This window comes from Cupressus sempervirens, chromosome 6, assembly GCF_028749045.1.
Source record: "Cupressus sempervirens isolate cs-2001-9-10 chromosome 6, ASM2874904v1, whole genome shotgun sequence".
In the NCBI taxonomy this organism is placed as follows: Eukaryota; Viridiplantae; Streptophyta; class Pinopsida; order Cupressales; family Cupressaceae; genus Cupressus; species Cupressus sempervirens.
This window is the reverse complement of record NC_143123.1, coordinates 546021950-546036224: the sequence shown is the minus strand read 5'-3', so window position 1 is coordinate 546036224 and position 14275 is coordinate 546021950. Positions and strand designations below refer to the sequence as shown.

The window sequence follows — 14275 nt, the reverse complement described above, 5'->3', positions numbered from 1 at the left end:
GACACTGAGGTTCACATGAAGTCAGTTGGCAGTTTAATTTGATATAATCTGGTGAAATGGTAAATTAGTTGGTCGTTATGATTTCAAGTGTAGATGACATGTTAGTTGATCGTTAATTGCAAATTTATGGAATTAGGATGAAAGGTTAACTATTATGATTATTTATGGTTATATAATTTATAATTTAACTATGGAGAAAATTCTTGCAGGGAGCATGTCGAAGAGGTGGAAGCATTGTCAAAAAAGAATTAGGTAGGGCATCACCATAATTAGGCAGACAGGTAGAGGACCTAGCGACTTGGAATAGAATACATCTATGGAATCACATGAGTTATTTTAATAAATAGCTTAATTAAAATAATTGAGTTATTAATAATTAATTTAATTAAAATAATTAAATTATTTATAAAATTTATCTTAAAGGATTTTAAAATATCTTTTGTCATAGTATTTTTAATAATTGTTTATAAATGTTCATCTAAATATAACCATGATTTGGCACTATTATCATTTAATAATTTTAATAGTTGTACTTTATAATAATTTTTGGATTATAATAATTGTAATTACTATTCTCTTTGAATTTTAATCTTTTAATTCTTTCCAACTTCTTATTCTTTTCTTTTTAGCCAATTTAATTTTTGGAATCCGAATGGTCATCTTGAATTTTTTTTTGTAGGAGTTTTCTTATAACAGATGGAAACCATAGAATCGGGCTGTTATTATTTATTAATTAAGTGATGTTGCTTAGTAGATTTTAATAATTAAAAGAACTTTTAAAAAACCTTTTATCTTCTTTCCTTCTTTCTTTTTCCTATAGTTGATTGATTAAAGATTGGAGTGATCTTTGTAACTGTAGGAAGCCATAGACACAGGCTCGTTTTATATTATAGAAATTCTTAAGCCATCTATGGCATTCCAATTACCTATAATGTTTGAACCTTACTAGAAATGTATTCGGTCCCAATTCGAATCAATACCATCTTTATCGTAGGTCATAGAACCGAATTGGCAGATTTCTTAAGCACAAGATTACCCTCAGTCATTTAATAGTGGAGTCACATAAGACTTTTGATTTTTTTTATTTGCAAATAAAAATCATTTCTTATTCCATTAGTTTAGGTCGTAGTTTTAGTAGCATGGGATAAATGATACTGTTTTTATGCATAAATCAGACATACAAGTTTGTTGTTTCCTTATACAGTGGTTGATGTATAAAGTATGTTGTTTTTCTTGTAAAGTCTAACATATTCCTTATTAAGTTTGTCATCTTCCATAAAGAAATCTGCCGACTACTATTAATGATAATTTAATGCCCATAAAGTTTGTTGACTTCTTTTTCTATATATATCTAGTTATATGAGAATGGTGTGTGCAAGAGTGATCAGGTATTAAATAACAGAGCTTCAACATTGCAGATTTTATATAATTAGTAGAGCTATATATATTTGTTTGTAGAAAAAAAAATATTGGTATCTTTTGTATAACCTATTAGTGTTGTGGCAGAGAATATATTGTATGCCTTCAAGATTAATCATGAGTGCATTAAGTTGATCATTTCTAGTTTGCAAAGCTATATATGATATTGAGCCAGAAGTTTATTGGAGAGTATAGTTAATCATGTATTCTTGTTTTACAATGATAAATCATTATCTGATCTCCTATATATTTTATTTGATACTTTTAAATCTTCTTAGATGGTTAAGACTGAAGTGTTAAGGTTAATCTTTTATGCCTTCTTTTGAACTATGAAATATGTACAATTTCTTACCAACTTAACAATAATAATTCTGAGACCTCAATAATAAATCAACCTTTAGAAAATAGAGATAATCATGTATATTAGAAAGTATCCAAATGATGCAAGTTTTAAAACATATTACCCATCATGAATTAGAAATTTTGACACTGAGGAAATTCACTGGCAAGAATGCCAACAATGGTGAACAAGTGGAGTTAAAAAGAAATTGGTTATGACTAATTTAATTAGGTAAACATTCAATTTTAAATATTTTAATCATAGATTGTGAGGTGTTGGAGGCATAAAATCTTCTTGAAGAATTGTTAGAGTCATCTACTCCGAGAACTCCAGATACTTGGGACTCACCCAACTGTGTAGCCAAGAAGATGGGTGATGAGGTGTGAGAAAGGAATCATCAATGATAAGAACTAGTATTATTAGTTATGACATTTCAATATTTATCATTTAATATGAATTAATTAAAAGCTCATGCATATTACTGTTATGGTGATCTCCTGTTGCCAAGTCATATGGCGTATTTTATATCATGATGCCCAGTGGATGGAATGATGTTCCCAGTCAATTATGGGTAGGGAGGGCCTTTCTTGTTAGAGATCATGTGGGGATATATTGTGGTCTGAGGTTGGGTGGTAAAGCCCCTGACAATGTTTCACCTCTCTGAAGATGTTGGACAGGTGTCAAATAGAGATAAGCTATGCTTTCCTATGTTAATTGGAACTAGGCATTATCATTTTTATTTATGAAAGGGTAAGATTGAAATGAGTTAAATTCATTTTTATCATTATTTTACACCTGGATTGATTTGTGAATAGTTTTCATTTATATGAATAATGAATATAAGTATTTATCTAATCTTGAGAAATAGTCACAGATAAGTAATCAGAAGAAAAAGAAATTTGAAGCCTAATTGATTGGGTGATAGCTGGAAACTTAAATGATATAGTGAAATTGAAAGCCCTAGTTGAATATGTCATTATGGAAGCCCTAAATTGAATTAGTGGTCACGGAAGTCCTAAAATGAATCCATGGTATTTGAAGCCCCAAGTGAGATAGCAGTATTAGAAGCCCTAAATGAACCGAAGGTAAACAATACCCTAATTGATACAGTGGTATGTGATGCCCTAAATTAAGATAATAGAAGTATTTAATTTGATTTTAAGATAGTGGTTTTTAGATGATAGATGTCATATGAAATTGTTATAGTGTATTTGTGGACTAACTCGAGTGGTTGCAGAAGCATCCTTAGATGATTTTCAATCTCAGTTTTTTCGAGGTATGTGATTTCATTTTCTAAAGTAATTTCACATAATGGTATTTCAAGATTTTAGTTAAGAATTTTTGTTCAATTGATTTTAATGGTAAATCTTCTTCACATGAACATGAATGATGTAACTTCCTTCCTATGAAATCAAAGTTATAACTGTATTCCTTGAGTGTTTTGAATGTTAAATTAGACCCAAGAAAACTGGATGTTACATCATGATACTATGTAACATTCATATTCCCTTATACTAGCTTGTAGAAATTTGATGATTTCTTCTAATAGAATAGTTGTGGTAACTATCATTTGAAAAAATGTTGCCAAAATTCTTCCCAAGTTACCTCCTCATGCTGAAATTTCTTTTCACCAATCACATTTTACCACCAAGTAGCTACCTCACCCATCAGCTGAAATGTAGCCCAAAGTAGTCTAGATTTCCATGTATAGTTCCAAGCTAGAAAATACTTCTCCATGCTAGTAATCCATCCCTCAAAATCTTCCCCAAAAGCTCTAGTACCATGAAACGTGGGTGGTGTAACATTTTTGAGATCTTTGCTCAAGTTAGCTACAATTTGTACCCTATTAATATTACTGCAAGTAACTTGAAAGTTAGCTTCTGCCTTCTACTCTTCCTCAGATATCCTTAAAGCCCCAACCAATTTCTCATCCTCACATTTCTTCCTCAGTTTTTCTTCTTGATTACGCAAGGCCTCAGTGTGTTGATCTTCTTCACACTTCCTTGCCTCTTCTTTAGCTTGCCTACCTTGAGTCCCATGCTCTAGGTTATGGATCCTTTGACCTTGTTGCTACAACAATTCCCACTATTGGGTCAATAGTGTCATAATCCGATCTAAGCTCTCATTAGGTTCCTCAACTCGTGCACCACTTTCAGACCCACCTCTATGGTTAGCTCTTGTAGCCATGATGGTAACTCAAAAACCTGGAACACATCGGTGCAAGTTAGCATAGTAGCCCAAGGCCTAAGATTAAAACATACCTCTGATACCATATGTAAGAACCAATCCCTATAACAAGATCTCCAAATCACACAAAAGTGCTAAATGTACAAAAAACAATGCCACATCACAAAATGCTGAATTTTTTTTTTCAAGCATCTTGTAATAAAAAATGATTAATCAAGGTTAACAAGTAGTTAACACAAAGTATAACTCATAATACAATGTTGTTCGAAAATTAAAAGTACAATTGGTTAATAAATAATTCAACATAATATGAACTCACTAATTTTTGATGAAAGAATCATTACATTGTATGCTTGAGGTGTTGAAATACAAATTTTATACATCACATGTTCATCAAATTGTGAACAATGGTACATAAAAATTTGAAGTTACAATAACTAGAACATGATTTCTTCAATGCAAGATACCATGCATAATTGCCAAGAAGAAGATACATGGTTATAAGATAGATTCTGAAAACATAACAAGTGTCATGAAGTATATCCGATCTCCAAAGCCTATAGACATCATCCTTCTGCTAGCTCAGACGGGAGTGTGGCCCAGGTGCTTTTACCTTGCCAACCACGAAGTGTTTACTCCCTGGAGATTCTTCTTGATATGAAGAACTCCCCAACCCTAGCACAAGAATCCTAGCTTCTCGAAATAAGATGGATCGAATAGATCCAGTGCAACCGTGAAACATACTACATGCATCTATGTGCCTAGCAGCCTAATCATGGAATTTGGTAGGGAAAAGAAAAGAACACTGCACATTCTACTCATATGTAGTGAAAGAAAGATTGTATCATATCTACCCACATGTACATTTCTTTTAAATAAGCATATCTACACATATGCAAGATAAATTGAGCATAGTAACACACATATTCTACATATCAGATATCATCATTCTTAAATGCAATATAAAAATGGCTTGGCCAAGCACAACATTTGTCAACATCACTAGAAAGGAGAGCCAAAATGTAATGAATCCTACTTTTCATGATCTAACAGATTGAGAGAAGCACAACATAATGCATCCATCCCCACCCTCCTATTTGCCATATTGCACCCAACCATCAAGGAAAACAACTTGACACTCATGAGAACAACATGGTTTAAGTTTCTCATCGAGTTTATCCAATCAAAGCATCCCTCAGCCATTGTATAACCAACATAAGATAATTTGTAGAATTTAACATGATTTTTCAACTACCTATTTCATTATCTGAAAAATCAACATCTTTTACAATACACAATTACTTGTTTGAGTTTAATAGAAGGCTTTGAATACCTATAACATAACAACAAAAATAAGCTTGAAATAGTAATAATTTACACTTCTTGTCAAGTAGGTTTTGGTATGGGATTTTACGAGTTTAAGGCGAGTCATTCAAGAAACATAAGGTCTGATTACAAATCTATTTTTTTTGCTCATTACTCAATTTTTCTCTGTACAATTTCCCTCCAGCTTCATACCTCAATGCACAACTTCCAATCAATGCAAAGAAAATATTATAATGCAGATATTAGAATGATAAAATGGAGTATTTCTTACACAGTAATTTTTCAAAAACAAAAATACAACAACATTCTCTAATTTTTTTGAACAGTCTAAATAATATATGGAAGTTCAAGTCATCATACAAAGTAAGGATTCTAAATAAAACATTGAGATTAAATCCAAAGATATTACACTTGTTTTCTATCCCAACCATGACAGTAACCTGTTGCCTCAAGGAAAAATCTTTGTCTCCATACTCGTTTTGGATGAATGACCAGCTTAATAGTTCTATTGATGAAGACATTGAAGATAGGGTTCTCTTATATCCATAAATTTACAAGTAAGAGTAAATATTTTCTACCATCTCCTAAACCGCATGCAAGGATTAGTGAAGTTTCATGAACCAGAAACATACGTTCGGCTGAAAAAGTTCCTAAGAAATGATTTCTTACTATTTTGAACTCATCACCAAGCAAAGCAATAAATAGAAAACCAAAGAAGTGTAGAGTAACTTCCATAAAATAATATGGATTGACAAAAGGGTTAACATTTTTCCCAAGGAAGTCAACATTTCTAAACAATTGAACACTCACTCCTTACATAAAAGACAGAGGTTTGTTCACTAAAGAAGATGGTTTAGTCTATTTAAATTTAAAAATAAAAAATAAAAAATCACAGAATTCCAAAGAATATTCAGACGGCACCCAAAGAGATCAAATCTTGCTAGAAACAAAAATGAAACTGAGAAGAATAACACTACAATTTCGCATTCTTTCATTTCACAATCCACACTATGCTATGGAAATGAATTAAAAACCCAATAACTTGGAACTTGATACTCGTTGTCGTAAAAAAAAAAATCTATGTGGTCTTCAATATACTTATCCAACCAGCAATGGTATTCTCTATCCTCCCTTCTTACCATCTCTTTCCCCAAAATAAAAACGTTCACCCCTCTGAAGTTCAGTGTCCTCCTCTTTTAATTCCCTTCCACATTCCTCCTCTATTGTCGTCTTTTCCTCCAACTCCCATTCCTGCTCCCCTATTCTCCTGAATTCAAGTAGAATAATCAATAATTATCATCTCCATTCCCTTCATGTTTCTCTCATACCCATTTGTATCATTTATGTCATTCAGTGAAATAATAATGAAATAAATATTTACTAAAAACCTATATATATATATATATATATATATATATATATATATATATATATATATATATATATATATATTTCAAAATAGAAAGAGTTACAACTATCATTTTTTATTTTATTTTAAAATTTACCAATCAATTGATCAAATAAATATGTTTTGTTTGAACTCCACATGCTTTACATTTGCAAGGATTGTTTTGAACAATCATATATCAACAAAGAACACCTAAAAATAAAATCTCACATTCTATATATATCTATCTTTCACAAATAAATAATTTTTAAAAAATCATATATCAACAAAGAACACCTAAAAATAAAAACTCACATTCTATATATATTTATATTTCACAAACAAGTAATTAAAAATTACTTCTATCTGATCTAAAGAAACTCTTAGCAAAAATAACATGACACATTAAATCAAATCATGGAAATAAAAAGAAACTAAGTGTATATGTGTGTGTGTGTGGCTTAGAGACCATTCAAAGCATCCCCTTCCGAGAGACTAACCCTCTCTACCTAAACCACACTCTCATCCTGTCAATATTGCATCCACTCAAGTACTTGCAAATAAAATTGAGTCAATATTCATTAAAGATAACTATTCGACATCTTAAGCATCATAATAACAATATAATAATTTATGCATCAATATCCACAAGGCATCATAATCATGGAACGTAACTTATAACATCATCATCTACAAGCCCATTTCATCATCATAAAATAACATTATTAGCCTAATCATGTTTAACATTAATAATCATCACAATAACATTTCAATGGAATAATTATTCATTTAAATCATCCTAATTAACACAGATTGTAGAAGTTAACTTATTTATTAATTAATCCAATTTAATCAAAGTTTGACTAGGTCAAATCAACAAGTTTGCCACATGATCGCCACATAGATAAGACAATGAAAGTCACAAGATGGGTCGTGACAGGATGCAACGCAGCGAAACATACATTTGAAGTTTTGAAGAAGAGGAAAAATTTCAAGAAGAGTTGGCTTATGACTCTGTAGTGGACATGTAAATAATCCCTCTAAAATGATGTCAAATGTTATGTAATTTTTCCTCGGACAAATGAAAATAACCAAATTATTACTAAATTAAAGAAAATTTCAATCAAATGAAAATATATTTCAACATCTTAAATTCAACAAAGTATATTGGTTTTCCAAAAGAAATAAACTAATACAAAAAGCAAACTAAACAAACTTGTAATAATAAATAATAATAATATTCATTAATATAACAAAATTAACAAGTATAAAGAAATTGTTCTCAACACTTCCTAATATTATCCTACCTCTTTTATAATTTAAACTTTTATTTCTCCTTTATATGAAAGGCCGGAAATTTGACTTTAGCAAAAGCGCTTCAAAGTGACTATTTAGAAAATTTTGAACATCTTTATATTTTGTCAAATTTTATCGTCTTCCCAATTGAAAAGCAGGAAGTCATTTTCATTTTTGAAAAAAATAAAAAAATTTAAAATTAAGAAATTTTATGTAGTTCGAATGGATTTAAAAATATTACCACTTCTTACATTGCAACATGTGCGAGATGAGATATGGTATTCCAGCAGCATGAAGAAAGAGAGCCATCAATCTAAAATGTCTGCTGCTCCATTTTTGCCGAGCTACTCCAACGAATGTTTGATGATTTTAAATTATCAAAGAAGCTTAACCGGGCACTAACCGTTGAGGTTACACTAGTTCTAAGATTATTTATGTACTATGAGAAGGAATATGTACTCCCAATTTGGAGAAAGGGCAATGCATGTTCGATTTTAACCTTAATTCAGTGTTATCATATATCATTTCTATTCTGACAGAAATCTTTTCGATTTTGGAAAGTTCTTCCCCGATTAAATTCGAGTAGATATACGACCAAAGCATAGCACCTAGTGAAACAAATTAGCATACAGATCACATGAAGGGAAACAAATTAGTGTGCAGAGCACATGATATTCGCCAATACCTGTTTGGAGACAATGTAATTCACAATGAATCATAAAGACACTCCATGATATTCATAAAGACAATGCAACAGTGATTTACAAAGACTCTTGCTGAGTTTCTCGCATTACAAAAAAATTCGCTTTCTTTCTCCTAAAATAAAACAAGTTTAGGCAACAAAAAGCTGTGAGTAGAATGCCATAAAACAGGGCAATCAGAGGGTTCGGACAAGAATGGATTGCAGGAGACATAGCGGGGCAAATAGTGGCGGGCTTTGGAAACAAAAAGGCCATCAAATTCCTGCAAAATCCCTCCAAAATGCCATAAAACAGGGCAAAATTTTCCGAGCAAAATCCCTACAAAATGCCATAATGCAGGAGACATAGCGGGGCAAATAGTGGCCCTTTCCCACTTCTTGTGACCACCGCTCTTTCGGAAAGCTCGGCATAACAAATTGACTTGATTTGGCGGGCTTCGGAAACAAAAAGATCCGCACTTTGGTGTGAAGGCCATCAAATTCCTGCAAAATACTTTCGACTTCTTCATCGGACTTAATGGAGACAAGAAAATCCAGATCTTCCCCGGGCAGCTGACACTTGAGCAGCAAATCGCAGCCAAACACCTTTTCAATTTTTGCAGACAGATCTGTCAAAAGAAAAAGGGTCAATCAAAGAATATTAAGAATCTATTTCTAGTCAATATTTTCTTTTCCCCTATTCAAATGAGTTTCTTAAAAAGAAAAATCTGAACCTGCAAAGGTGATGTTTCTAGCGACGCTTATGATCCTCGTCTCGCCGCCCGCGTAGCAGAGCTTGGAATCAGCGGGGCGGAGGAGAAACTTGCCTCCATATCTGCACAAACACTTCACGCGATTCGAACTCTGGACCGGAGGCTTTTCCATTCTCGGATACCAGACAAGAAGAATCGGAGGAAACAAGTGTGAAAAATCTAACTATTGTAGTCACTGATTATTAATCTCCTATCGTAAATGATTATTAAACTGCAGAACTCTGACAACCTCCTAATTTCTCACACTGATATTCCTCAGCGCTAACACTGCGCCCTTGCTAACACTGCAAGACTATTTGCTAACACTGCAAACTGCTTCTCCAAACGCTACTTCACATCCAAATGACCCAATGACCCCTTTCTATACTACTCCTGTTGGTAAACCAACGACCGAGATTAAATCTAACCAACGGTTGAGATTAAGACAACTCAACAGCCAATAATAGAATTGGTTGCAAAGTGTCCAAAAGGAATCACTAAAATTAGTAAATAATAACCATTTACTAATTTTTGGCAAGTGGACAAACACCTATCCAAACCACCCATAAATACAACCGCTATTCATAGATAAGGACAAACAGCTGTCCAAGCTACCCATAAATAGTGCTGCTATTTTCGGGTCAGAAATAACAGCTGTCCAACTAACAATAATTAACACTCCCTCTTAGCGAGGAAGTTGTTCTGCATGACACCCATCTTATCTCTGAAGAAGATAAATTTGGCCTTTCATAAAGCCTTCGTCAGAATGTCTGCTACCTACTCATCTTTAGGTATGTATTGTAGTCGAACAACTCCCCTTTGTACACAATCTCTGATGAAGTGATATCTGATATCTATATGTTTACACCTATCATGAAACACTGGATTCTCAGACAACTTGATGCAACTTTGATTGTCACAATGTATCACAGTAGTCTCAACCTTCTCACCAAACAAGGCTACTAACAACTTCCGAAGCCATATAGCTTCACATGTTGCTATGCTAGCTGCTATGTATTATGCTTCTGCTGAACTTAGAGCCACAAACTTCTGCTTCGTGCTGAACCAAGATACAACTCCTGATCCCAAGCTGAAACAACACCCTGAAGTGCTCCTTTTGTCTATTGTACTTCCTGCCCAATCTGCGTCAGTATAGCCTATCAAAGAATATTAAGAATATTAAAGCGTGATGAATCAATTGACTTCCACGCCCACTTTGTTTCTTGGCATCTTTAAAAGCTTTCGAGCTGTGTGATGTAATTGCTCCTTTATTTATATGTAAAAATATTAATATTTAGTTGTAAATATAGTCTTTTTAAGATAAACAATATATAACATAGTTTTTAAATAAAGTGAGATAACTTTAGGGTAAATAAAATAATTTCAAATTATATTTCTCAACATATTAATATAAATATATGTGAAATATTTATATTAAAATTTACATGTATTTTGAAAAATATTTTAATATATGTATATGGGAGGAAACAAGTGTGAAAAATCTAACTATTGCAGTCACTGATTATTAATCTCCTATCGTAAATGATTATTAAACTGCAGAACTCCGACAACCTCCTAATTTCTCCCGCTGATATTCCTCACTGCTATCCCTACGCTAACACTACGCCCTTGCTAACACTGCAAGACTATTTGCTAACACTGCAAACTGCTTCTCCAAACGCTACTTCATATCCAAATGACCCAATGACCCCTTTCTATACTACTCCTGTTGGTAAATGACCCAAGGAATAGTCCATTCTCTCTTGATTCCTTCTCTGGTGCAGAACTCCTGGAAGACATTTCCTTTGTACTCGCCTCCATGGTCTGACCGAAGAACCTTTATCTTCTCTCCTATCGAGTTCTCCACAAGAGCCTTGAACTCTTGGAATCGACTGAAAACCGCATGTTTAGTCTTCAAGAAGCATATCCAGGTCTTTCTAGAGAAATCATCAATAAAAGTAACATAATACTCATATCCTCTGAGAGATTTCGTCGACATAGGTCCACAAACATCTGAATGTACTAGATCAAGAACACCCTTAGATCTGGTGTCACTCCTTGGAAAAGATGCTTTCGCAAACTTCCCCAACACACATCCCTTACATGTATCATCATGCTCTGTGCTCACCTCTGGAACACCTGTCACAGTCTCACGAAGAAATTTAAGTGCTCCATGATGAATATGGCCCATCCTCCTATGCCATAGCTCTCTAAGATCTCTAGGATTACTGTTGCTCATAAGTGCCTTAGGAGTATCAAACTGCAATCTATAAAGGCGACCACTCCTAACTCCAATAGTTATGGGTGATTTCCAATCCTTGTGCTTAATCAACACATGTGTCCCTCTAAAGAGTACATTATACCCCCTATCCTGAAGAAAAGATACAGAAATCAAATTCATACCTAAGCTTGGCACATATAACACATCATGAAGAGGAATTATCTTTCCATTCTCCCTCTGAAACTGAACAGTCCCTTTCCCAACAGGGTTGAGTTTGGACAAGTTTCCCATAGAAATCTGGATGTTGGTGTCCTCCTCCTTGTAACTGGAGAAGTACTCTCTAACTCCTGTCATATGAAATGACGCCCCATGATACTATCTCTACCGTGATATCTTCCCTCTCCTTTATAGATCTCTCCATTAATTCCTCCACATCCTTCTCCATCTCTTCCACATTATTAATTTTTCTCTCTGATCTCTATCTACTCCTCTCTCCTCTCCATCTCCTCTATTTTTATTTCCATCTCTATGTATCTCTTGCTCACCCACCTCCTCCTTGCCCTCACTCTTTGCCAACCCTCCCTCCCTATTGCAAACATAAACATGGTAGTATTGAAACTTGAATATCTTATCATCCAGTAGACTGCCATGGCTACATGTAAATAGAACACATATGAAGCTTATAGGGTCAAGTTTTGTTCCAAAGTACTTCATCTATTCAAAGAGATGGAGTGCATATTGTTATAGCCATGCATTGCATATCTTGTGATCATTGAATTCCATTAGACTATGCTAGGATGATGCATTATGTCAAACAACTTGCTTGTGCCTTCTGTATACTCCCACATTTTTCGTACACATCTATTAGGGCAATCAAAATGATCTCAAACAAGCATCTGCAATCGATTATTTTTTATGTATCTCTATCCCCTATTCCAAAGCTCCAAGCTTGCCACATGCGGAGAGCATATTGGCAAAGGTTGAGGTGTCTGGCTTGACACCTACAAATTGCATTTGCTTAAACATCCCCAATATTTTATCAACAAGTCCATTCTAGGTATATCCATCTATCATCGCATTCCATAAGTCACATCACGTTGAGGCATATTGTCAAACATTTTGTATCCATTATGCATGCATCCACATTTTACATACATGTCTATCAAAGATGTGACAACTACAACATTTGACAGAAGCCATCTTTTATTATTTTTTGATGTATTTCCATACCTTTCTCAAGAGCTCCAAGTTTGGCACAAGTTGGAAGGATGCTGACAAACATTGATGTGTCTAGTTTTACACCCAATAATTACATTTTATTAAAAAACTAAAGGCCTTGGTTTATAACAAGCCCATTTTGTACATACCCTACAATCATTGCATTTGAGGAGATCACATCCCATTTAGGCAGCTTGTGAAGCAACTCATTGGCTTTCTGTATACTACCACATTTTGCATACATGTCGATCAATGCAGTCAGAACCACGTCCAATAAAAATCTACTTTCAATTATCTTTTGATGGATTTTCTTACCTTGTACCAAATCTCACATGATGGCATAAGCCGGTAGAATGCTAGCAGATGTTGACGAGTCCGACTTTACACCTACAAATTGCATTTTCCTTAAAAACTCCAAGGCTTTATCCACAAATCCATTTTGCACATATCCAGCAATGATTGCAGTCCACGAGGCAACATCTGGTTTAGAAATTCTCTCTAACAATTGAACTACCTTTTGCATGCTACGACATGCCGCATACATATCTACTAGGCCAGTTAAAACTACATCATCTGACAAAAGGTTGCATTCAATAATTCTCTGGTGGTTTCTCATACCCTGTTCCAGATCTCCCATTTTGGCACAAACGGGACAGATGCTGGCAAAAGTTTCTGAGGTTGGTTCAATGCCTACCAATTCCATTTGCTTGAATGTCTCCAATGCTTCTTCACAATACCCATTTTGTGCATAGCCAGATATTATTGCAGTCCATGAAACCACATTTCACCGAGGCATCTCCAAAAATCTTCAAGGCCAAGTCAAGAACACCATTTTGCACACATGCGGTAACCATAGCAGTCCATGAGCCCACATCTTGATTTGGAACTTTATGGGAAAGCCTCGAAGCCTCGTCAAGAACACCATTCTACACATATCCCATAATCAGCGCAGTACATGAGGCCACGTCTGTGCTATGCATTTTGTCAAACAACTAGCGAGCCTTCTCCATTCTTCCACATTTAGCTTACACATCTACCAGGGTATTCATCATATTAACTTCACATTGAAACCCACATCTAACAATTTTCCCATGGATCTGCGAACCGTGTTTTATAGATGCCAAGTTGGCACATAGAGGGATAACGATGGAGCAAGTGAAGTTATCAGACTGAAGAGCTACTTGTCGCTGCATTTGGTTAAACAACTGCAATGTCTCTTGAGGAAAGCCATGACTTTTGTAAGCTGAAATTACCACATTCTATGAGAAAATGTTGGGTTCAGTCAAGTGGTCGAATACTTTGCGAGCACCCACCAAATTTCTGCCCTTGTCATACATGTTAATAAGCTTAATCTGTAGAAGTGTCTGTCGTGCAAATGTAGGTTGTCTGCCATTGATGCGAGAATAAATTTGCTTACCCTTTCAAAGGGTATTTGATGACATTGCATGAT

The 14275-nt window shown here is 34.3% G+C and overlaps 2 protein-coding genes across 2 annotated transcripts; both read right to left on the bottom strand.

Moving 5' to 3' along the window:
- Positions 1-8745: 8745 nt before the first annotated feature.
- Positions 8746-9525, bottom strand: LOC149553412 (RAF-like serine/threonine-protein kinase 24). Its single transcript, XM_089789892.1, has 2 exons — positions 9369-9525; positions 8746-9263 (listed from the first exon to the last, which is right to left on the bottom strand). Exons 1-2 carry the CDS (start codon positions 9517-9519, stop codon positions 8911-8913), a joined length of 504 nt encoding a protein of 167 aa, XP_089646018.1. The 5' UTR covers positions 9520-9525; the 3' UTR covers positions 8746-8910.
- Positions 9526-13153: 3628 nt separating this feature from the next.
- LOC149553411 (pentatricopeptide repeat-containing protein At1g31430-like) lies at positions 13154-13528 on the bottom strand. Its single transcript, XM_089790330.1, has one exon. It carries the CDS (start codon positions 13526-13528, stop codon positions 13154-13156), a length of 375 nt encoding a protein of 124 aa, XP_089646456.1.
- Between the last annotated feature and the right edge of the window lie 747 nt (positions 13529-14275).